This window comes from Panulirus ornatus, chromosome 62, assembly GCF_036320965.1.
Source record: "Panulirus ornatus isolate Po-2019 chromosome 62, ASM3632096v1, whole genome shotgun sequence".
NCBI lineage: Eukaryota > Metazoa > Arthropoda > Malacostraca > Decapoda > Palinuridae > Panulirus > Panulirus ornatus.
The window spans coordinates 15,714,401-15,738,155 of record NC_092285.1 but is presented as its reverse complement, the minus strand read 5'-3'; the positions used below and the strand labels follow the sequence as shown (position 1 = coordinate 15,738,155).

General features: G+C 42.0%; 1 protein-coding gene across 2 annotated transcripts in view; it reads right to left on the bottom strand.

Moving 5' to 3' along the window:
* Window positions 1-265: 265 nt before the first annotated feature.
* Window positions 266-23,755, bottom strand: part of Spt20 (transcription factor Spt20 homolog) — a 150,517-nt gene continuing 127,027 nt past the window's right edge. Inside the window, exons 18-19 of one of the 2 annotated variants that reach the window (XM_071656369.1) lie at window positions 21,099-21,259; window positions 268-4,591 (exon numbers count right to left, since the gene is read on the bottom strand). In XM_071656369.1, coding sequence (XP_071512470.1) covers window positions 4,475-4,591; window positions 21,099-21,259 — 278 coding nt within the window. In that variant the 3' untranslated portion in view covers window positions 268-4,474. Of the gene's footprint in view, window positions 4,592-21,098; window positions 21,260-23,755 lie in introns of both variants that reach the window. The other variant, XM_071656370.1, reaches the window with a different exon arrangement.

Genomic DNA, 23,755 nt, shown 5'->3' with positions numbered 1-23,755 from the left:
AAAGGGCAAATGAGAGTTGGGTGAGAGAGTATCTTTAAAATTTTAGGGAGAATAAAAAGATGTTTGGAAGGAGGTAAATAAAGTGGGGTAAGAAAAGGAAAAATGGAAATCAGTGAAGGGGCAAATGGGGAGGTAATAACAAGTAGTGATGATGTGGAGGGGAAATTGGGGGAAGTATTTTGAAGGTTTTTGAATGTGTTTGATGACAGAGTGGCAGATATAGGGTGTTTTGGTCAAGGTGGTGTGTAAAGTGAGAGGGTCTGGGAGAATGATTTGGTAAACAGAGAAGAGGTAGAGAAAGCTTTGCTGAAAATGAAAGGCCGGCAAGGTGGCGGGTTTGGATGGTATTGCAGTGGAATGTATTAAAAAAAGGGGGTGACTGTGTTGTTGACTGGTTGGTAAGGATATTCAATGTATGTATGATTCATGGTGAAGTGCCTGAGGACTGGTGGAATGCATGCATAGTGTCCTTGTACAAAGGCAAAGGGGTTAAAGGTGTGTGTTCAAATTACAAAGGTATAAGTTTGTTGAGTACTCCTGGGAAATTATATGGGAGGGTATTGATTGAGAGGGTCAACATAGGTACAGAGCATCAGATTGGGGAAGAGCACTGTGGTTTCAGACGTGGTAGAGGATGTGTGGATCATGTGTTTGCTATGAAGAATGTATGTGAGAAATACTTAGAAAAACAGATGGATTTGTATGTAGCATTTATGGATCTGGAGAAGGCATATGATAGAGTTGAGAGATGCTTTGTGGAAGGTTTTAAGAGTATATAGTGTGGGAGGTAAGTTGTTGGAAGCAGTGAAAAGTTTTTACCAAGGATGTAAGGCATGTGTATGAGTAGGAAGAGAGGAAAGTGAATGTTGGTTTGCGGCAGGGGTGCGTGATGTCTTCATGGTTGTTAATTTGTTTATGGATGGGGTGGTTAGGGAGGTGAATGCAAGAGTTTTGGAGAGAGGGGCAAGTATGCAATCTGTTGAGGATGAGAGAGCTTGGGAAGTGAGTCAGTTGTTGTTCGCTGATGATACAGCACTGGTGGCTGATTCGGGTGAGAAACTGCATAAGTTGGTGACAGAGTTTGGTAAAGTGTGAGAAAGAAGAAAGCTGAGAGTAAATGTGAACAAGAGCATGGTTATTAGGTTCAGTAGGATTGAGGGAGAAGTTAACTGGGAGGTAAGTTTGAATGGAGAAAAACTGAAGGAAGTGAAGTGTTTTGATATTTGGGGGTGGATTTAGCAGCAGATGGAATCATGGAAACGGAAGTGAGTCACTGGGTGGAGAGGGGGCAAAGGTTCTGGGAGCATTGAAGAATGTGTGGAAGACGAGAAAGTTATCTCAGAGAGCAAAAATGGGTATGTTTGAAGGAATATTGGTTCCAACAACGTTATATGGTTGTGAGGCATGTGCTATAGATAGGGTTGTGCGGAGGAGGATGGATGTGTCGGAAATGTAACGTCTGAGGACAATATGTGGTGTAAGGTGGTTTGATCGAGTAAGTAATGAAAGGGTAAGACAGATGTGTGATAATAAAAAGAGTGGTTGAGAGAGAAGAGGGTGTGTTGAAATAGTTTGGTTACATGGAGAGAATGAGTGAGGAAAGATTGACAAAGAGGATATATGTGTCAGAGGTAAAGGGAACAAGGAGAAGTGGGAGACCAAATTGGAGGTGGAAGGTTGGAGTGAAAAAGATTTTGAGCGATCAGGTCCTGAACATAGAGGAGTGTGAAAGGCATGCAAGGAATAGAGTGACCTGGAACGATGTGGTATACTAGGATCGACATGCTGTCAATAGATTGAACCAGGGCATGTGAAACATCTGGGGGTAAAACATGGAAAGTTTGTGGGGCCTGGATGTGGAGAGGGAGCTGTGGTTTCAGTGCATTACACATGACAGCTAGAGACTGAGTGTGAATGAATGTGGCCTTTTTTGTCTATTCCCAGTGCTGCCTCGTGGGGTGTGTGTGTGTGCTATTTCATGTGTGGCAGGGTGGTGATGGGGATGAATGAAGGCAGCAAGTATGAATATGTGCATGTGTATATATGTGAAAATAGGTGAAAAAGAGGGCAAATGAGAGTTGGGGTGAGAGAGTATCATTAAATTTTAGGGAGAAAAAAAAGATATTTTGGGAGGTAAATAAAGTGCATAAGACAAGGGAACAAATGGGAAACTTCAGTAAAGGGGGCTAATGGGAAGGTGATAACAAGTAGTGGTGATGCGAGGAGATGGAGTGAGTATTTTGAAGGTTTGTTGAATGTGTTTGATGATAGAGTGGCAGATATAGGGTGTTTTGGTCGAGGTGGTGTGCAAAGTGAGAGGGTTAGGGAAAACGATTTGGTAAATAGAGAAGAGGTAGTAAAAGCTTTGCGGAAGATGAAAGCCGGCAAGGCAGCAGGTTTGGATGGTAATGCAGTGGAATTTATTAAAAAAGGGGTGACTGTATTGTTGACTGGTTGGTAAGGTTATTTAATGTATGTATGATTCATGGTGAGGTGCCTGAGGATTGGCAGAATGCTTGCATAGTGCCACTGTACAAAGGCAAAGGGGACAAAGATGAGTGCTCAAATTACAGAGGTATAAGTTTGTTGAGTATTCCTGGTAAGTTATATGGGAGGGTATTGATTGAGAGGGTGAAGGCATGTACAGAGCATCAGAATGGGGAAGAGCAGTGTGGTTTCAGAAGTGGTAGAGGATGTGTGGATCAGGTGTTTGCTTTGAAGAATGTATGTGAGAAATACTTAGATAAGCAAATGGATTTGTATGTAGCATTTATGGATCTGGAGAAGGCATATGATAAGAGTTGATAGAGATGCTCTGTGGAAGGTATTAAGAATATATGGTGTGGGAGGCAAGTGGTTAGAAGCAGAGAAAAGTTTTTATCGAGGATGTATGGCATGTGTACGTGTAGGAAGAGAGGAAAGTGATTGGTTCTCAGTGAATGTAGGTTTGCGGCAGGGGTGTGTGATGTCTCCATGGTTGTTAATTTGTTTATGGATGGGGTTGTTAGGGAGGTGAATGCAAGAGTTTTGGAAAGAGGGGCAAATATGCAGTCTGTTGTGGATGAGAGAGCTTGGGAAGTGAGTCAGTTGTTGTTCGCTGATGATACAGTGCTGGTGGCTGATTCATGTGAGGAACTACAGAAGCTGGTACTGAGTTTGGTAAAGTGTGTGAAAGAAGAAAGTTGAGAGTAAATGTGAATAAGAGTAAGGTTATTAGGTACAGTAGGGTTGAGGGTCAAGTCAATTGGGAGGTAAGTTTGAATGAAGAAAAACTGGAGGAAGTGAAGTGTTTTAGATATCTGGCAGTGGATGGAACCATGGAAGCTGAAGTGAATCATAGGGTGGGGAAGGGGGCGAAAATTCTGTGAGCCTTGAAGACTGTGTGGAAGTCGAGAACATTATCTCAGAAAGCAAAAATGGGTATGTTTGAGGGAATAGTGGTTCCAACAATGTTGTATGGTTGCGAGGCGTGGGCTATGGATAGAGTTGAGCGCAGGAGGGTGGATGTGCTGGAAATGAGATGTTTGAGGACAGTATGTGGTGTGAGGAGGTTTGATTGAGTAAGTAATAATAGGGTAAGAGAGATGTGTGGTAATAAAAAGAGTGTGGTTGAGAGAGCAGAAGAGGGTGTTTTGAAATGGTTTGGTCACATGGAGAGAATGTGGAGAGAACGAGGAGAAGTGGGAGACCAAATTGGAGGTGGAAAGATGGAGTGAAAAAGATTTTGAGTGATCGGGGCCCAAACATGCAGGAGGGTGAAAGGCGTGCAAGGAACAGAGTGAATTGGAACGATGTGGTATACCGGGGTCGACGTGCTGTCAATGGATTGAACCATGGCATGTGAAGCATCTGGGGTAAACCATGGAAAGTTCTGTGGGGCCTGGATGTGGAAAGGGAGCTGTGGTTTCGGTGCATTATTACATGACAGGTAGAGACTGAGTGTGAACGAATGGGGCCTTTGTTGTCTTTTCCTAGTGCTACCTCACAAACATGAGGGGGAGGGGGTTGTTATTTCATGTGTGGCGGGGTGGCGATGGGAATAAATAAAGGCAGACAGTATGAATTATGTACATGTGTATATATGTATATGTCTGTGTGTGTATGTATATGTATACGTTGAGATGTATAGGTATGTATATTTGCGTGTGTGGACGTGTATGTATATACGTGTATGTGGGTGGGTTGAGCCATTCTTTCGTCTGTTTCCTTGCGCTACCTCGCTAACGCGGGAGACAGCGACAAAGCAAATATGTCTGTGTATGTATACATTGATATGTATAGATATGGATATGTATGGGTGTGGGCCTTTATGTATATACATGTGGATGGGTTGGGTCATTCTTTTGTCTGTTTCCTTGTGCTACCTCACTAATGCCATCCCCCACACATGAAATAGCACAATGCCATTTCTGAAGTCATATTATTATGGCTCTATGTGTAGAATAAATTTTTCCTACCGTAATATTCTCTAAGTTTATAACTCACTTATTGGGAGCTGTACAACTTGTCCTTGCTGTATGGCTGGCTGACTGGCAATCATCACTGTTGTTGCAGAAGTAGTTGCTGTTGTGCCTGAAACCTTTGTTGCCACCTGTAGTTTTCATGCAAAATTGACACTGTCAATACATTTAGCAATGGAGCATTTAGGTTTTTTGTAGTTAACTTTATAATTTCATTCATCTTCTAACTTTTATCCTTCCTATTTTTCATTCATATTTCTAGTCCTAAACATTTACAAAATGAAGCAATAACTTACACATTGCCACCCTATGAATTCACAATCCCCTTCCTCACCCTCTCTTAAGACTGCAACCATGTGGACATTACTCACTACAATCATTTTACTTGAAGCATACTCTTGTCTTTCCTGTTTTACCAGTGATTGTGCTATGCATAAGAGTGAGAATCTTTCTGCTCAAAGTATGTATCTGCACACTCATTTCTCTTGATACCCATAGTTCATGTATTCCTTTATCTTTGTCATTCACAACCTGGGCTATGGAAATCCTACCTGTCACTCTTTCTACTCTGTCCTTCACACATCCTTTCAAGTTATTCACCATACAGTTTCTTTTCCAGTTCTACATCTTCCATATCAAATTCCTGACTTTTTTTACCTCAACTTTTGCCCATTACACCAAAGTCTATATTCCAAAATATCAATCTCAAAAACAGAAATTATGTTCTATACCTTTATAATTCATTTTTTTCTTAAATGGCATTTTGAAATAGTTTACCACTATACCATGTATATATAAGAAAATTCCCTATATATGCAACTACTTAAATCACAGATATTTAGTACTAACACATCAAACAAATGAGGTGCCCCCTACCAGAACACTGTAACCACAGTAAACACAGAATGCCATAAATAGCGGTTTAACTTAAACAAGGGTAAAGGGGAAGAGTGGTTCGGGAATGTCTTGGAAGTAAAGTCAGGGGTTAGTGAGAGGGCAAGAGCAAGGGAAGGAGTAGCCCTACTGAAACAGGAGTGGTGGGAGTATGTGATAGAGTGTAAGAAAGTAAACTCTAGATTGATATGGGTAAAACTGAAAGTGGATTGAGAGAGATGGGTGATTATTGGTGCATATGCACCTGGGCATGAGAAGAAAGATCATGAGAGGCAAGTGTTTTGGGAGCAGCTGAGTGAGTACGTTAGTAGTTTTGATACAAGAGACCGGGTTATAGTGACGGGTGATTTGAATGCAAAGGTGAATAACGTGGCAGTTGAGGGAATAATTGGTATGCATGGGGTGTTCAGTGTTGTAAATGGAAATGGTGAAGAGCTTGTAGATTTATGTGCTGAAAAAGGACTGATGATTGGGAATACCTGGTTTAAAAAGCGAGATATACATAAGTATACTTATGTAAGTAGGAGAGATGGCCAGAGAGCGTTATTGGATTATGTGTCAATTGACAGGCGTGCGAAAGAGAGACTTTTGGATGTCAATGTGCTGAGAGGTGCAACTGGAGGGATGTCTGATCATTATCTTGTGGAGGCTAAGGTGAAGATTAGTATGGGTTTTCAGAAAAGAAGAGTGAATGTTGGGGTGAAGAAGGTGGTGAGAGTAAGTGAGCTTGGGAAGGAGACCTGTGTGAAGAAGTATCAGGAGAGACTGTGTACAGAATGGAAAAAGGTGAGAACAATGGAAGTAAGGGGAGTGGGGGAGGAATGGGATGTATTTAGGGAATCAGTGATGGATTGCGCAAAAGATGCTTGTGGCATGAGAAGAGTGGGAGGTGGGCTGTTTAGAAAGGGTAGTGAGTGGTGGGATGAAGAAGTAAGAGTATTAGTGAAAGAGAAGAGAGAGGCATTTGGACGATTTTTCCAGGGAAAAAATGCAATTGAGTGGGAGAAGTATAAAAGAAAGAGACAGGAGGTCAAGAGAAAGGTGCAAGAGGTGAAAAAAAGGGCAAATGAGAGTTGGGGTGAGAGACTATCAGTAAATTTTAGGGAGAATAAAAAGATGTTCTGGAAGGAGGTAAATAAAGTGCGTAAGACAAGGGAGCAAATGGGAACTTCAGTGAAGGGCGTAAATGGGGAGGTGATAACAAGTAGTGGTGATGTGAGAAGGAGATGGAATGAGTATTTTGAAGGTTTGTTGAATGTGTCTGATGACAGAGTGGCAGATATAGGGTGTTTGGGTCGAGGTGGTGTGCAAAGTGAGAGGGTTAGGGAAAATGATTTGGTAAACAGAGAGGAGGTAGTAAAAGCTTTGCGGAAGATGAAAGCCGGCAAGGCAGCAGGTTTGGATGGTATTGCAGTGGAATTTATTAAAAAAGGGGGTGACTGTATTGTTGACTGGTTGGTAAGGTTATTTAATGTATGTATGACTCATGGTGAGGTGCCTGAGGATTGGCGGAATGCGTGCATAGTGCCATTGTACAAAGGCAAAGGGGATAAGAGTGAGTGCTCAAATTACAGAGGTATAAGTTTGTTGAGTATTCCTGGTAAATTATATGGGAGAGTATTGATTGAGAGGGTGAAGGCATGTACAGAGCATCAGATTGGGGAAGAGCAGTGTGGTTTCAGAAGTGGTAGAGGATGTGTGGATCAGGTGTTTGCTTTGAAGAATGTATGCGAGAAATACTTAGAAAAGCAAATGGATTTGTATGTAGCATTTATGGATCTGGAGAAGGCATATGATAGAGTTGATAGAGATGCTCTGTGGAAGGTATTAAGAATATATGGTGTGGGAGGCAAGTTGTTAGAAGCAGTGAAAAGTTTTTATCGAGGATGTAAGGCATGTGTACGTGTAGGAAGAGAGGAAAGTGATTGGTTCTCAGTGAATGTAGGTTTGCGGCAGGGGTGTGTGATGTCTCCATGGTTGTTTAATTTGTTTATGGATGGGGTTGTTAGGGAGGTGAATGCAAGAGTCTTGGAAAGAGGGGCAAGTATGAAGTCTGTTGGGGATGAGAGAGCTTGGGAAGTGAGTCAGTTGTTGTTCGCTGATGATACAGCGCTGGTGGCGGATTCATGTGAGAAACTGCAGAAGCTGGTGACGGAGTTTGGTAAAGTGTGTGGAAGAAGAAAGTTAAGAGTAAATGTGAATAAGAGCAAGGTTATTAGGTACAGTAGGGTTGAGGTTCAAGTCAATTGGGAGGTGAGTTTGAATGGAGAAAAACTGGAGGAAGTGAAGTGTTTTAGATATCTGGGAGTGGATCTGTCAGAGGATGGAACCATGGAAGCGGAAGTGGATCATAGGGTGGGGGAGGGGGCGAAAATTTTGGGAGCCTTGAAAAATGTGTGGAAGTCGAGAACATTATCCCGGAAAGCAAAAATGGGTATGTTTGAAGGAATAGTAGTTCCAACAATGTTGTATGGTTGCGAGGCGTGGGCTATGGATAGAGTTGTGCGCAGGAGGATGGATGTGCTGGAAATGAGATGTTTGAGGACAATGTGTGGTGTGAGGTGGTTTGATCGAGTAAGTAACGTAAGGGTAAGAGAAATGTGTGGAAATAAAAAGAGCGTGGTTGAGAGAGCAGAAGAGGGTGTTTTGAAATGGTTTGGGCACATGGAGAGAATGAGTGAGGAAAGATTGACCAAGAGGATATATGTGTCGGAGGTGGAGGGAACGAGGAGAAGAGGGAGACCAAATTGGAGGTGGAAAGATGGAGTGAAAAGGATTTTGTGTGATCGGGGCCTGAACATGCAGGAGGGTGAAAGGAGGGCAAGGAATAGAGTGAATTGGAGCGATGTAGTATACAGGGGTTGACGTGCTGTCAGTGGATTGAATCAAGGCATGTGAAGCGTCCGGGGTAAACCATGGAAAGCTGTGTAGGTATGTATATTTGCGTGTGTGGACGTGTGTATGTACATGTGTATGGGGGGGTTGGGCCATTTCTTTCGTCTGTTTCCTTGCGCTACCTCGCAAACGCGGGAGACAGCGACAAAGTATAAAAAAAAAAAAAAAAAAAAAACATAAGTATACATTTGTAAGTAGGAGAGATGGCCAGAGAGCATTATTAGATTACGTGTTAATTGATAGGCGCACAAAAGGGAGACTTTTGGATGTTAATGTGCTGAGAGGTGCAACTGGAGGGATGTCTGATCATTATCTTGTGGAGGTGAAGGTGAAGATTTGTAGAGGTTTTCAGAAAAGAAGAGAGAATGTTGGGGTGAAAAGAGTGGTGAGAGTAAGTGAGCTTGGGAAGAAGACTTGTGTGAGGAAGCACCAGGAGAGACTGGGTACAGAATGGAAAAAGGTGAGAACTAAGGACGTGAGGGGAGTGGGGGAGGAATAGGAGGTATTTAGGGAAGCAGTGATGGCTTGCGCAAAAGGTGCTTGTGGCATGAGAAGCGTGGGAGGTGGGCAGATTAGAAAGGGTAGTGAGTGGTGGGATGAAGAAGTAATATAATTAGTGAAAGAGAAGAGAGAGGCACTTGGACGATTTTTGCAGGGAAATAATGCAAGTGATTGGGAGATGTATAAAAGAAAGAGGCAGGAGGTCAAGAGAAAGGTGCAAGAGGTGAAAAAGAGGGCAAATTAGATTTCGGATGAAAGAATATCATCAAATTTTAGGAAGAATAAAAAGATGTTTTGGAAGGAGGTAAATAAAGTGCGTAAGATAAGGGAACAAATGGGAACTTCAGTGAAGGGGGCTAATGGGAAGTTGATAACAAGTAATAGTGATGTGAGAGGGAGATGGAGTGAGTATTTTGAAGGTTTGTTGAATGTGTTTGATGATAGAGTGGCAGATATAGGGTGTTTTGGTCGAGGTGGTGTGCAAAGTGAGAGGGTTAGGGAAAATGATTTGGTAAACAGAGAAGAGGTAGTAAAAGCTTTGTGGAAGATGAAAGCCAGCAAGGCAGCGGGTTTGGATAGTATTGCAGTAGAATTTATTAAAAAAGGGTGTGACTGCATTGTTGACTGGTTGGTAACATTATCTAATGTATGTATGACTCATGGTGAGGTGCCTGAGGATTGGCGGAATGCGTGCATAGTGCCACTATACAAAGGCAAAGGGGATAAAAGTGAGTGCTCAAATTACAAAGGTATAAGTTTGTTGAGTATTCCTGGTAAATTATATGGAAGGGTATTGATTGAGAGGGTGAAGGCATGAACAGAGCATCAGACTGGGGAAGAGCAGTGTGGTTTCAGAAGTGGTAGAGGATGTGTGGATCAGGTGTTTGCTTTGAAGAATGTATGTGAGAAATACTTAGAAAAGCAAATGGATTTGTATGTAGCATTTATGGATCTGGAGAAGGCATATGATAGAGTTGATAGAGATGCTCTGTGGAAGGTATTAAGAGTATATGGTGTGGGAGGCAAGTTGTTAGATGCAGTGAAAAGTTTTTATTGAGGATGTAAGGCATGTGTACGTGTAGGAAGAGAGGAAAGTGATTGGTTCTCAGTGAATGTAGTTTGCGGCAGGGGTGTTTGATGTCTCTATGGTTGTTTAATTTGTTTATGGATGGGGGTTGTTAGGGAGGTGAATGCAAGAGTTTTGGAAAGAGGGGCAAGTATGCAGTCTGTTGTGGATGAGAGAGCTTGGGAAGTGAGTCAGTTGTTGTTCGCTGATGATACAGCGCTGGTAGCTGATTCGTGTGAGAAACTGCAGAAACTGCAGAGTTTGGTAAAGTGTGGGAAAGAAGAAAGCTGAGAGTAAATGTGAATAAGAGCAAGGTTATTAGGTACAGTAGGGTTGAGGGACAAGTCAACTTAGAGGTAAGTTTGAATGGAGAAAAACTGAAGGAAGTGAAGTGTTTTAGATATCTGGGAGTGGATCTGGCAGCGGATTAAAACCATGGAAGCGGAAGTGAATCATAGGGTGAGGGAGGGGTCAAAAGTTCTGGGAGCGTTGAAGAATGTGTGGAAGTCGAGAACATTATCTCGGAAAGCAAAAATGGCTATGTTTGAAGGAATAGTGGTTCCAACAATGTTATATGGTTGCGAGGCGTGGGCTCTGGATAGAGTTGTGCGCAGGAGGATGGATGTGTTTGAAATGAGATGTTTGAGGACAATATGTGGTGTGAGATGGTTTGATCGAGTAAGTAATAATAGGGGAAGAGAGATGTGTGGTAATAAAAAGAGTGTGGTTGACAGAGCAGAAGAGGGTGTTTTGAAATGGTTTGGTCACATGGAGAGAATGAGTGAGGAAAATTGACCAAGATATATGTGTCAGAGGTGGAGGGAACGAGGAGAATGGGAGACCAAATTGGAGGTGGAAAGATGGAGTGAAAAAGATTTTGAGTGATGGGGCCTGAATATGCAGGAGGGTGAAAGGCGTGCAAGGAATAGAGTGACCTGGAACGATGTGGTATATCGGGATCAATGTGCTGTCAATGGATTGAACCAGGGCATGTGAAGCGTCTATGGTAAACCATGGAAAGTTCTGTGGGGCCTGGATGTGGACAACCAGCTGTAGGTTTCGGTGCACTATTACATGACAACTAGAGACTGAGTGTGAGAAAAAGTGGCCTTTGTTGTCTTTTCCTAGCGCTACCTCGCACACATTTGAGGGGAGGGGGTTGTTATTTCATGTGTGGCGGGGTGGCAATGGGAATGAATAAAGGCAGATAGTATGAATTATGTTGTATTTTATTTATTTTGCTTTGTCGCTGTCTCCCACGTTAGCGAGGTAGCGCAAGGAAACAGACGAAAGAATGGCCCAACCCACCCACATACACATGTATATACATACATGTCCACACACAGCACATATACATACCTATACAACTCAATGTATACATATATATACACACAGACATATACATGTATACCCATGTACATAAATCATACTGTCTGCCTTTATTCATTCCCATCGCCACCCCGCCACACATGGAATAACAACACCCTCCCCCTCATGTGTGCGAGGTAGAGCTAGGAAAAGACAACAAAGGCCCCATTCCTTCACACTCAGTCTCTACTTGTCATGTAATAATGCACCAAAACCACAGCTCCCTTTCCACATCCAGGCCCCACACAACTTTCCATGGTTTACCCTAGACGCTTCACATGCCCTGGTTCAATCCATTGACAGCACGTCGACCCCAGTATACCACATAGTTCCAGGTCACTCTATTCCTTGCACGCCTTTCATCCCCCGGCATGTTCAGGCCCCGACCACTCAAAATCTTTTTCACTCCATCTTTCCACCTCCAATTTGGTCTCCCACTTCTCCTCGTTCCCTCCACCTCTGACACATATATACTCTTCGTCAATCTTTCCTCACTCATTCTCTCCATGTGACCAAACCATTTCAAAACACCCTCTTCTGCTCTCTCAACCACACTCTTTTTATTACCACACATCTCTCTTCTCCTATTGTTACTTACTCGATCAAACCACCTCACACCACATATTGTCCTCAAACATCTCATTTCCAGCACATCCACCCTCCTGCGCACAACTCTATCCATAGCCCACGCCTCGCAACCATACAACATTGTTGGAACAACTATTCCTTCAAACATAGCCATTTTTGCTTTCTGAGATAATGTTCTCGACTTCCACACATTCTTCAAGGCTCCCAGAATTTTCGCCCCCTCCCCACCCTATGATTCACTTCCGCTTCCATGGTTCCATCCGCTGACAGATCCACTCCCAGATATCTAAAACGCTTCACTTCCTCCAGTTTTTTCCATTCAAACTTACCTCCCAATTGACTTGACCCTCCACCCTACTGTACCTAATAACCTTACTCTTATTCACATTTACTCTCAACTTTCTTCTTTCACACACTTTACCAAACTGAGTCACTAGCTTCTGCAGTTTCTCACATGAATCAGCCACCAGCACTGTATCATCAGCGAACAAAAACTGACTCACTTCCCAAGCTCTCTCATCCACAACAGACTACATACTTGCCCCTCTTTCCAAAACTCTTGCATTCACCTCCCTAACAACCCCCATCCATAAACAAATTAAACAACCATGGAGACATCACACACCCCTGCCACAAACCTACATTCACTGAGAACCAATCACTTTCCTCTCTTCCTACACGTACACATGCCTTACATCCTCGATAAAAACTTTTCACTGCATCTAACAACTTGCCTCCCACACCATATATTCTTAATACCTTCCACAGAGCATCTCTATCAACTCTATCATATGCCTTCTCCAGATCCATAAATGCTACATACAAATCCATTTGCTTTTCTAAGTATTTCTCACATACATTCTTCAAAGCAAACACCTGATCCACACATCCTCTACCACTTCTGAAACCACACTGCTCTTCCCCAGTCTGATGCTCTGTACATGCCTTCACCCTCTCAATCAATACCCTCTCATATAACTTACCAGGAATATTCAACAAACTTATACCTCTGTAATTTGAGCACTCACTCTTATCCCCTTTGCCTTTGTACAATGGTACTATGGAACCATTCCACCAATCCTCAGTCACCTCACCATGAATCATACATACATTAAATAACCTTACCAACCAGTCAACAATACAGTCACCCCCTTTTTTAATAACTTTCACTGCAATGCCATCCAAACCTGCTGCCTTGCCGACTTTCATCTTCCGCAAAGTTTTTACTACCTCTTCTCTGTTTACCAAATCATTTTCCCTAACCCTCTCACTTTGCACACCACCTCGACCAAAACACCCTATATCTGCCACTCTATCATCAAACACATTCAACAAACCTTCAAAATACTCACTCCATCTCCTTCTCACATCACCACTACTTGTTATCACCTCCCCATTAGCCCCCTTCACTGAAGTTCCCATTTGTTCCCTTATCTTACGCACTTTATTTACCTCCTTCCAAAACATCTTTTTATTCTCCCTAAAATTTAATGATATTCTCTCACCCCAACTCTCATTTGCCCTCTTTTTCACCTCTTGCACCTTTCTCTTGACCTCCTGCCTCTTTCTTTTATACATCTCCCAGTCATTTGCATTATTTCCCTGCAAAAATCATCCAAATGCCTCTCTCTTCTCTAGGAACCCTCCCCTCCTTGTATTTTAACTTTCTAAAAGGGGAAACAGAAGAAGGAGTCACGCAGGGAGTGCTCATCCTCCTCAAAGGCTCAGATTGGGGTGTCTAAATGTGTGTGGATGTAACCAAGATGAGAAAAAAGGAGAGATAGGTAGTATGCTTGAGGAAAGGAACCTGGATGTTTTGGCTCTGAGTGAAACGAGGCTCAAGGGTAAAGGGGAAGAGTGGTTTGGGAAGGTCTTGGGAGTACAGTCAGGGGTTAGTGAGAGGATAAGAGCAAGGGAAGGAGTAGCACTACTCCTGAAACAGGAGTGGTGGGAATATGTGATAGAGTGTAAGAAAGTAAACTCTAGATTGATATGGGTAAAACTGAAAGTTGATGGAGAGAGATGGGTGATTATTGGTGCATATGCACCTGGGCATGAGAAGAAAGTTCATGAGAGGCAAGTGTTTTGGGAGCAGGTGAATGAGTGTGTTAGTGGTTTTGATGCACGAGACCGAGTTATAGTGATGGGTGATTTGAATGCAAAGGTGAGTAATGTGGCAGTTGAGGGAATAACTGGTATACATGGGGTGTTCAGTGTTGTAAATGGAAATGGTGAAGAGTTTGTACATTTATGTGCTGAAAAAGGAGTGGTGATTGGGAATACCTGGTTTAAAAAGAGAGATATACATAAGTACACGTATGTAAGTAGGAGAGATGGCCAGAGAGCATTATTGGATTACTTGTTAATTGATAGGCGTGCGAAAGAGAGACTTTTGGATGTTAATGTGCTGAGAGGTGTAACTGGAGGGGTGTCTGATCATTATCTTGTGGAGGTGAAGGTGAAGATTTGTAGAGGTTTTCAGAAAAGAAGAGAGAATATTGGGGTGAAGAGAGTGGTGAGAGTAAGTGAGCTTGGGAAGGAGACTTGTGTGAGGAAGTACCAGGAGAGACTGAATACAGAATGGAAAAAGGTGAGAACAAGGGAGGTAAGGGGAGTGGGGGAGGAATGGGATGTATTGCGCAAAAGATGCTTGTGGCACGAGAAGCGTGGGAGGTGGGCAGATTAGAAAGGGTGGTGAGTGGTGGGATGAAGATGAATTATGTAAATGTGTATAAATGTAGTGGTGGGATGAAGATAAATTATGTAAATGTGTATAAATGTATATGTCTGTGTGTGTATATATATGTATATGTTGAGATGTATAGGTATGTATATTTGCGTGTGTGGGGGTGTATGTATATACATGTGTATGTGGGAGGGTTGGGCCATTTCTTTCATCTGTTTCCTTGCACTACCTCGCTAACGTGGGAGACAGCGACAAAGCAAAATAAATAAATAAATAAAATATTTTTGAAATAGCTATAACTCTTGAATTATGAAAGACATCATTTTTATATTCATATTTCTTACCTTATGACCTCATAATCATGCTGATATAAAGAAAAGAATTTCATAATTTTTTGAAAAATGCATGTTAGTGTTGTGATATGCATGTAAACAATATGAATGAGACTAAAAAGTTATTATTTCTTCATTTATACTAAAAATCTATGTAATTAATACCTAATGAGAAAAATTAACATGTAGTTTAAGAGATTATGGTATTTTGGAAATCAGAAAAATAACTGCATTTTCAGGCATCCATTAATCTTTTTTCTTTTCATTTCATGCAAAGTCCTAAAGAAAGCCAGATTCCTACCGATAATAGTAAATAATCTTAATGAAGTAATGATACTCATGATTAATCATTATCAGCAATGTTTATAATGAACAGCTTAACGTAATAAGGATTGCAAGACAAAAATGATATTAATAATAAACATGTATCATTGTCATCATGCCTTGCATCCTCGATAAAAACTTTTCACTGCTTCTAACAACTTGCCTCCCACACCATATATTCTTAATACCTTCCACAGAGCATCTCTATCAACTCTATCATATGCCTTCTCCAGATCCATAAATGCTACATACAAATCCCTTTGCTTTTCTAAGTATTTCTCACATACATTCTTCAAAGCAAACACCTGATCCACACATCCTCTACCACTTCTGAAACCACACTGCTCTTCCCCAATCTGATGCTCTGTACATGCCTTCACCCTCTCAATCAATACCCTCCCATATAATTTACCAGGAATACTCAACAAACTTATACCTCTGTAATTTGAGCACTCACTCTTATCCCCTTTGCCTTTGTACAATGGCACTATGCATGCATTCCGCCAATCCTCAGGCACCTCACCATGAGTCATACATACATTAAATAACCTTACCAACCAGTCAACAATACAGTCACCCCCTTTTTTTATAAATTCCACTGCAATACCATCCAAACCTGCTGCCTTGCCGGCTTTCATCTTCTGCAAAGCTTTCACTACCTCTTCTCTGTTTACCAAATCATTTTCCCTAACCCTCTCACTTTGCACACCACCTTGACCAAAACACCCTATATCTGCCACTCTATCATCAAACACATTCAACAAACCTTCAAAATACTCACTCCATCTCCTTCTCACATCACCACTACTTGTTATCACCTCCACATTTGCGCCCTTCACTGAAGTTCCCATTTGCTCCCTTGTCTTACGCACTTTATTTACCTCCTTCCAGAACATCTTTTTATTCTCCCTAAAATTTAATGATACTCTCTCACCCCAACTCTCATTTGCCCTTTTTTTCACCTCTTGCACCTTTCTCTTGACCTCCTGTCTCTTTCTTTTATACATCTCCCACTCAATTGCATTTTTTCCCTGCAAAAATCGTCCAAATGCCTCTCTCTTCTGTTTCACTAATACTCTTACTTCTTCATCAGTGAATGTAGGTTTGCGGCAGGGGTGTGTGATGTCTCCATGGTTGTTTAATTTGTTTATGGATGGGGTTGTTAGGGAGATAAATGCAAGAGTTTTGGAAAGAGGGGCAAGTACGAAGTCTGTTGGGGATGAGAGAGCTTGGGAAGTGAGTCAGTTGTTGTTCGCTGATGATACAGCGCTGGTGGCTGATTCATGTGACAAACTGCAGAAGCTGGTGACTGAGTTTGGTAAAGTGTGTGGAAGAAGAAAGTTAAGAGTAAATGTGAATAAGAGCAAGGTTATTAGGTACAGTAGGGTTGAGGGTCAAGTCAATTGGGAGGTGAGTTTGAATGGAGAAAAACTGGAGGAAGTGAAGCGTTTTAGATATCTGGGAGTGGATCTGGCAGCGGATGGAACCATGGAAGTGGAAGTGGATCATAGGGTGGGGGAGGGGGCGAAAATTCTGGGGGCCTTGAAGAATGTGTGGAAGTCGAGAACATTATCTCGGAAAGCAAAAATGGGTATGTTTGAAGGAATAGTGGTTCCAACAATGTTGTATGGTTGCGAGGCGTGGGCTATGGATAGAGTTGTGCGCAGGAGGACGGATGTGCTGGAAATGAGATGTTTGATGACAATGTGTGGTGTGAGGTGGTTTGATCGAGTGAGTAAAGTAAGGGTAAGAGAGATGTGTGGAAATAAAAAGAGCGTGGTTGAGAGAGCAGAAGAGGGTGTTTTGAAGTGGTTTGGGCACATGGAGAGGATGAGTGAGGAAAGATTGACCAAGAGGATATATGTGTCGGAGGTGGAGGGAGCAAGGAGAAGAGGGAGACCAAATTGGAGGTGGAAAGATGGAGTGAAAAAGATTTTGTGTGATCGGGGCCTGAACATGCAGGAGGGTGAAAGGAGGGCAAGGAATAGAGTGAATTGGAGCGATGTGGTATACCGGGGTTGACGTGCTGTCAGTGGATTGAATCAAGGCATGTGAAGCGTCTGGGGTAAACCATGGAAAGCTGTGTAGGTATGTATATTTGCGTGTGTGGACGTATGTATATACATGTGTATGGGGGGGGGTTGGGCCATTTCTTTCTTCTGTTTCCTTGCGCTACCTCGCAAACGCGGGAGACAGCGACAAAGTATAAAAAAAAAAAAAAAAAATCATTGTCATCAATGGTTTATTGTTTAATCATTAATAAACTTTAGGTATAAATTACTTACCAATTAGTTCTTCATAACTGAGAATGACATTGGTCGTCTTGTTACTGGGTGGTGTACAGGCTTTGACAGCTATATAATCTACCATTAGGCAGATGATAGTCATTTTTCTTTTCTTTATTACAGATTATCAATAACCAGCTAACACTTTTTCATAAAGTATAATACTAATTTATCACTTTCTTGTGCAATAACAGAGTTTCTAACTTAAAATACTACTTTTTTTTTTTTTTTTGGCTTTGTCGCTGTCTCCCACGTTTGCGAGGTAGCGCATGGAAACAGACGAAAGAGATGGCCCAACCCACCCCCATACATAATGTATATACATACACATCCACAGACGCAAATATACATACCTATACATCTCAATGTACACATATATATACACACATAGACACATACATATATACCCATGAACACAATTCACACTGTCTGCCTTTATTCATTCCCATCACCACCTCGCCACACATGGAATACCATCCCCCTCCCCCTCATGTGTGCGAGGTAGCACTAGGAAAAGACAATAAAGGCCCCATTCATTCACACTCAGTCTCTAGCTGTCATGCAATAGTGCCCGGAACCACAGCTCCCTTTCCACATCCAGGCCCCACACAACTTTCCATGGTTTACCCCAGACGCTTCACATGCCCTGATTCAATCCACTGACAGCACGTCAACCCCGGTATACCACATCGATCCAATTCACTCTATTCCTTCCCCGCCTTTCACCCTCCTGCATGTTCAGGCCCCGATCACACAAAATCTTTTTCACTCCATCTTTCCACCTCCAATTTGGTCTCCCACTTCTCCTCGTTCCCTCCACCTCCGACACATATATCCTCTTGGTCAATCTTTCCTCACTCATTCTCTCCATGTGACCAAACCATTTCAAAACACCCTCTTCTGCTCTCTCAACCACGCTCTTTTTATTTCCACACATCTCTCTTACCCTTACATTACTTACTCGATCAAACCACCTCACACCACACATTGTCATCAAACATCTCATTTCCAGCACATCCACCCTCCTGCGCACAACTCTATCCATAACCCACGCCTCGCAACCATACAACATTGTTGGAACCACTATTCCTTCAAACATACCCATTTTTGCTTTCCGAGATAATGTTCTCGACTTCCACACATTCTTCAAGGCTCCCAGGATTTTCGCCCCCTCCCCCACCCTATGATTCACTTCCGCTTCCATGGTTCCATCCGCTGCCAGATCCACTCCCAGATATCTAAAACACTTTACTTCCTCCAGTTTTTCTCCATTCAAACTTACCTCCCAATTGACTTGACCCTCAACCCTACTGTACCTAATAAACTTACTCTTATTCACATTTACTCTTAACTTTCTTCTTTCACACACTTTACCAAACTCAGTCACCAGCTTCTGCAGTTTCTCACATGAATCAGCCACCAGCGCTGTATCATCAGCGAACAACAACTGATTCACTTCCCAAGCTCTCTCATCCACAACAGACTTCATACTTGCCCCTCTTTCCAAAACTCTTGCATTCACCTCCCTAACAACCCCATCCATAAACAAATTAAACAACCATGGAGACATCACACACCCCTGCCACAAACCTACATTCACTGAGAACCAATCACTTTCCTCTCTTCCTACACGTACACATGCCTTACATCCTCAATAAAAACTTTTCACTGCTTCTAACAACTTGCCTCCCACACCATATATTCTTAATACCTTCCACAGAGCATCTCTATCAACTCTATCATATGCCTTCTCCAGATCCATAAATGATACATACAAATCCATTCGCTTTTCTAAGTATTTCTCACATACATTCTTCAAAGCAAACACCTGATCCACACATCCTCTACCACTTCTGAAACCACACTGCTCTTCCCCAATCTGATGCTCTGTACATGCCTTCACCCTCCCAATCAATACCCTCCCATATAATTGACCAGGAATACTCAACAAACTTATACCTCTGTAATTTGAGCACTCACTCTTATCCCCTTTGCTTTTGTACAATGGCACTATGCACGCATTCCGCCAATCCTCAGGCACCTCACCATGAGTCATACATACATTAAATAACCTCACCAACCCGTCAACAATACAGTCACCCCCTTTTTTAATAAATTCCACTGCAATACCATCCAAACCTGCTGCCTTGCCGGCTTTCATCTTCTGCAAAGCTTTTACTACCTCTTCTCTGTTCACCAAATCATTTTCCCTAACCCTCTCACTTTGCACACCACCTCGACCAAAACACCTTATAATTACCACTCTATCATCAAACATTTTCAACAAACCTTCAAAATACTCACTCCATCTCCTTCTCACATCACCACTACTTGTTATCACCTCCCCATTTGCGCCCTTCACTGAAGTTCTCATTTGCTCCCTTGTCTTACGCACTTTATTTACCTCCTTCCAGAACACCTTTTTATTCTCCCTAAAATTTAATGATACTCTCTCACCCCAACTCTCATTTGCCCTCTTTTTCACCTCTTGCACCTTTCTCTTGACCTCCTGTCTCTTTCTTTTATACATCTCCCACTCAATTGCATTTTTTCCCTGCAAAAATCGTCCAAATGCCTCTCTCTTCTCTTTCACTAATAATCTTACTTCTTCATCCCACCACTCTACCCTTTCTAATCAACCCACCTCCCACGCTTCTCATGCCACAAGCATCTTTTGCACAATCCATCACTGATTCCCTAAATACATCCCATTCCTCCCCCACTCCCCTTACTTCCATTGTTCTCACCTTTTTCCATTCTGTACTCAGTCTCTCTTGGTACTTCCTCACACAAGTCTCCTTCCCAAGCTCACTTACTCTCACCACCCTCTTCACCCCAACATTCACTCTACTATTCATACTACTATGATTAACATATTAGTTAAGTTTCATCATAATTGTGGCTATTTTGATGTTTGTATTTTGCAATTTTTTCTTCCACTAAGCCTCACACTTCACTTCACAGAGGGTCCAGATTTATCTATATCACTATAATCACCCATTATGCACAGTATGAGGATGTTAAACCACTAAAATTCATTAAAATAATATACAAATCAGTTATTCCTAGCACTGGTGCCTGTCAAGCCAAATGGTGAGTATGAAGGAACACTGTACATTACCTGGCTAAAGAAAAACATCTCACAAATAGTGAGTGGTTGACAACCATGAAATATGTCAGAGCAATTGGTAAGGTTTCTCAGTGGTACTGAAGGACATTCCTATATCTTACCAGATGTCAAAGCATCTACACTCTCCAAAGGAAATAATGCATAATACCTAATACAATTTATAAGGACTATGGACATAACTTGATCTCTGTAAGCAGTCAGAGAGTAAATAATTTGAGGAATATGGTGGAACAATTAATCATTTTTGGCTGTGGTGGCACTTATACAGTTCTTGCAGGGGGCACGTCTTAAATAGACATAACTATCTCTTTAGATGACCTTAAAAATGATATTTAATGTCTTCCTTATAAAAGCCATGAAACTGCCTCTACAAACTTTCCTCTTACAATTTGGACTCTTAATACATTTCACAGTCCTTCCCTACCGGATAAAAAAATTCTAAATTCTACTTTATTAGCATCTTTTTACCCTTCCACTGATCTTCCTTCATCTCATCTTTAACATCTGTCAATTGTAATGTTAGCTAATATTCATAAAAATGTAAGTCCCAATAAATAAAATAAACTCACACTGGAAGGTGGTGGTGATGACAAGATGACACCAGTGGAACTGCTGACAGGAACATTAAGTGATAGTGATATGGGTACTGCTAAGCCAGGAATGGTCACCTGAACATTTTGCAGACCACTGAGGTTGGTTGTCAAACTCTGCAGGCCTGCTACATTAAGACCTGGTAGTCAGTAGGAATATAACAGTTTAGATGAATAAAACCATGTTTAATCATAAATAATTATAAATGGGTCACTATGTGTATCAACATATGTACTTTTTACACACTAGTTCGCCATTTCCAATATTGTGAGGTACCAATGGGAAAAGAGGGAGAATGGCTTTGCTGGATCACATCCATTATCTGTTTGTCTTGTATAATACATCAATGTATAATACAACAAAATCAGAGTAGATTGCCGGACTCTGCCTTCTCGAGTTTACATCGCCAGCAAAAAGACACCTTTAGCGAGGCTGTCTCCCTGGAATACAATCTTTTCAAAGAGCTCAATCCTTCGGAGTCTACATTTCCCTGTTTCAGGAAGTAGCACTGACATAATTGTAAATTTCATAAACAAATGAATAAACCAGTGTTTTCAATGGACTGAACCATGGCATATGAAGCAGTCAGGAGAAATGGGACATGGTTGTGGATAGGGGGTTGCATTATGGTATATAACACATGACATCTAGAAAATGGATGTGAGCAAATGTGACCTACTCTTTGTCCATTCCTAATGCTACCTTGCTGAAACAGGGAATGGCGTGTTGTAAATGGACTGAACCAGGGCATGTGCAACGTCTGGGGTAAACCAGGGAAAGGTCTGTGGAGCCTGGACGTGGATAAGGAGCTGTGGTTTCGGTGCATTACACATGACAGCTACAGACTGAGTGTGGCCTTTTTTTTGTTTGTTTTCCTGGTGCTACCTCACTGACGTAAGGGGTGGCGATGCTGTTTCCTGTGGGGTGGGGTGGGGTGATGCTGGGAATGGATGGAGGTAAGCAAGTATGAATATGTACATGTGTATATATGCATATGTATGTGTATGAAGGTGAAATCACACTTCAGTCAGAGTTCATACAATTCTATGTCACATAATTTTTCCATACATATAGCATGACATGTTTCGTGGAGACAATCCACCTCATTAGGTGCCACTACTTAACAAAGTTATCTAAATCCCAATATCACACTGGATTCCCACCATCTACCACCAATCTTTATAGACCAAGCGCTGTCTGCTTTGTCTGGCCATAACTGTTGTAAGGGAGAGTGATTAAGGGGGGTGACATGGAGAGGGTTGCTCTCAGAACTTTTGCCCCCCTTCCCACCCTATGACTCACTTCCACTTCCATGGTTCTATTCACTGCTAAGTCCACTCGCAGGTATCTATAACACTTCACTTCCTCCAGTTTTTCTCCATTCAAACTCACATCCCATCTAACTTGTCCCTCAATCCTACTGAACCTAATAACCTCCATCTTATTCACACTTACTATTTTCCAAACTCAGTCACCAACTTCAGCAGTTTCTCACTCGAATCAGCCACCAGTGCTGTATCATTGGTGAACAACAATTGACTCACTTCCCAGGCCCTCTCTTCCCCAACAGACTGCATACTTTCCCCTCTCTCCAAAACTCTTGCAATTACCTCCCTAACCACCCCATCCATAAATAAATTAAACAACCATGTGGATATCACACACCCCGTCCCCCTTAAGCAGACCAACCTTCAGGAACCCAATCACTTTCCTCTCTTCCTACTTGTACACATGATTTACACCCTTGATAAAAACTTCTCACTGTTCTTAGCAGCTTACCTCCCATACTGCATACTCTTGAAACCTTCCACAAAGCATCTCTATCCATCCTGTCATATGCCTTCTCCAGATCCATAAATGCAACATACATATCCATCTGTGTATCTAAGTATTTCACACATACATTCTTCAAAGCAAACACCTGATCCACTTATCCTCTACGACTTCTGAAACCCCACTATTCCTCCCTAATTTGATGACATGTACATGCCTTCACCCTCTTAATTAATACCCTCCCATACAATTCTCCACTTCACCCTCTTAATCAATACCCTCCCATATAATTTCCCAGGAATGCTCAACAAACTTATGCCTTTGTAGTTTGAACACTCACCTTTATCCACTTTGCCTTTGTACAATGGGACTATGCACACATTCTGCCAATCCTCAGGCACTTTACAATGACCCATACATACAATGAATATCCTCACCAGCCAATCAACAAAACAGTCACCCACTTTCTTAATAAATTCAAATGCAATACCATCCAAACCTGGCACCTTGCTGGATTTCATCTCCTACAAAGCTTTCACTACCTTTTCTCTTTTCACCAAACCATTCTCCCTAACCCTCTCGCACTGCACACTGATCTGACCAAAACATTCTACATCTGCCACTCTATCATAAAACACATTCACCAAACCTTCAAAATACTCACTCCATCTCCATCTCACTTCATTACCACCTGTTATTACTTCCCCCCTTGCCCTCTTCACTGATGTTCCCATTTGCTCTCTTGTCTTACAAACATCATTCACCTCCTTCCAAACATCTTATTCTCCCTAAAGTTTAATGATACTTTCTCACCCCAACTCTCATTTGCCCTCACTTTCAACCCTTGCACCTTCCTCTTGAC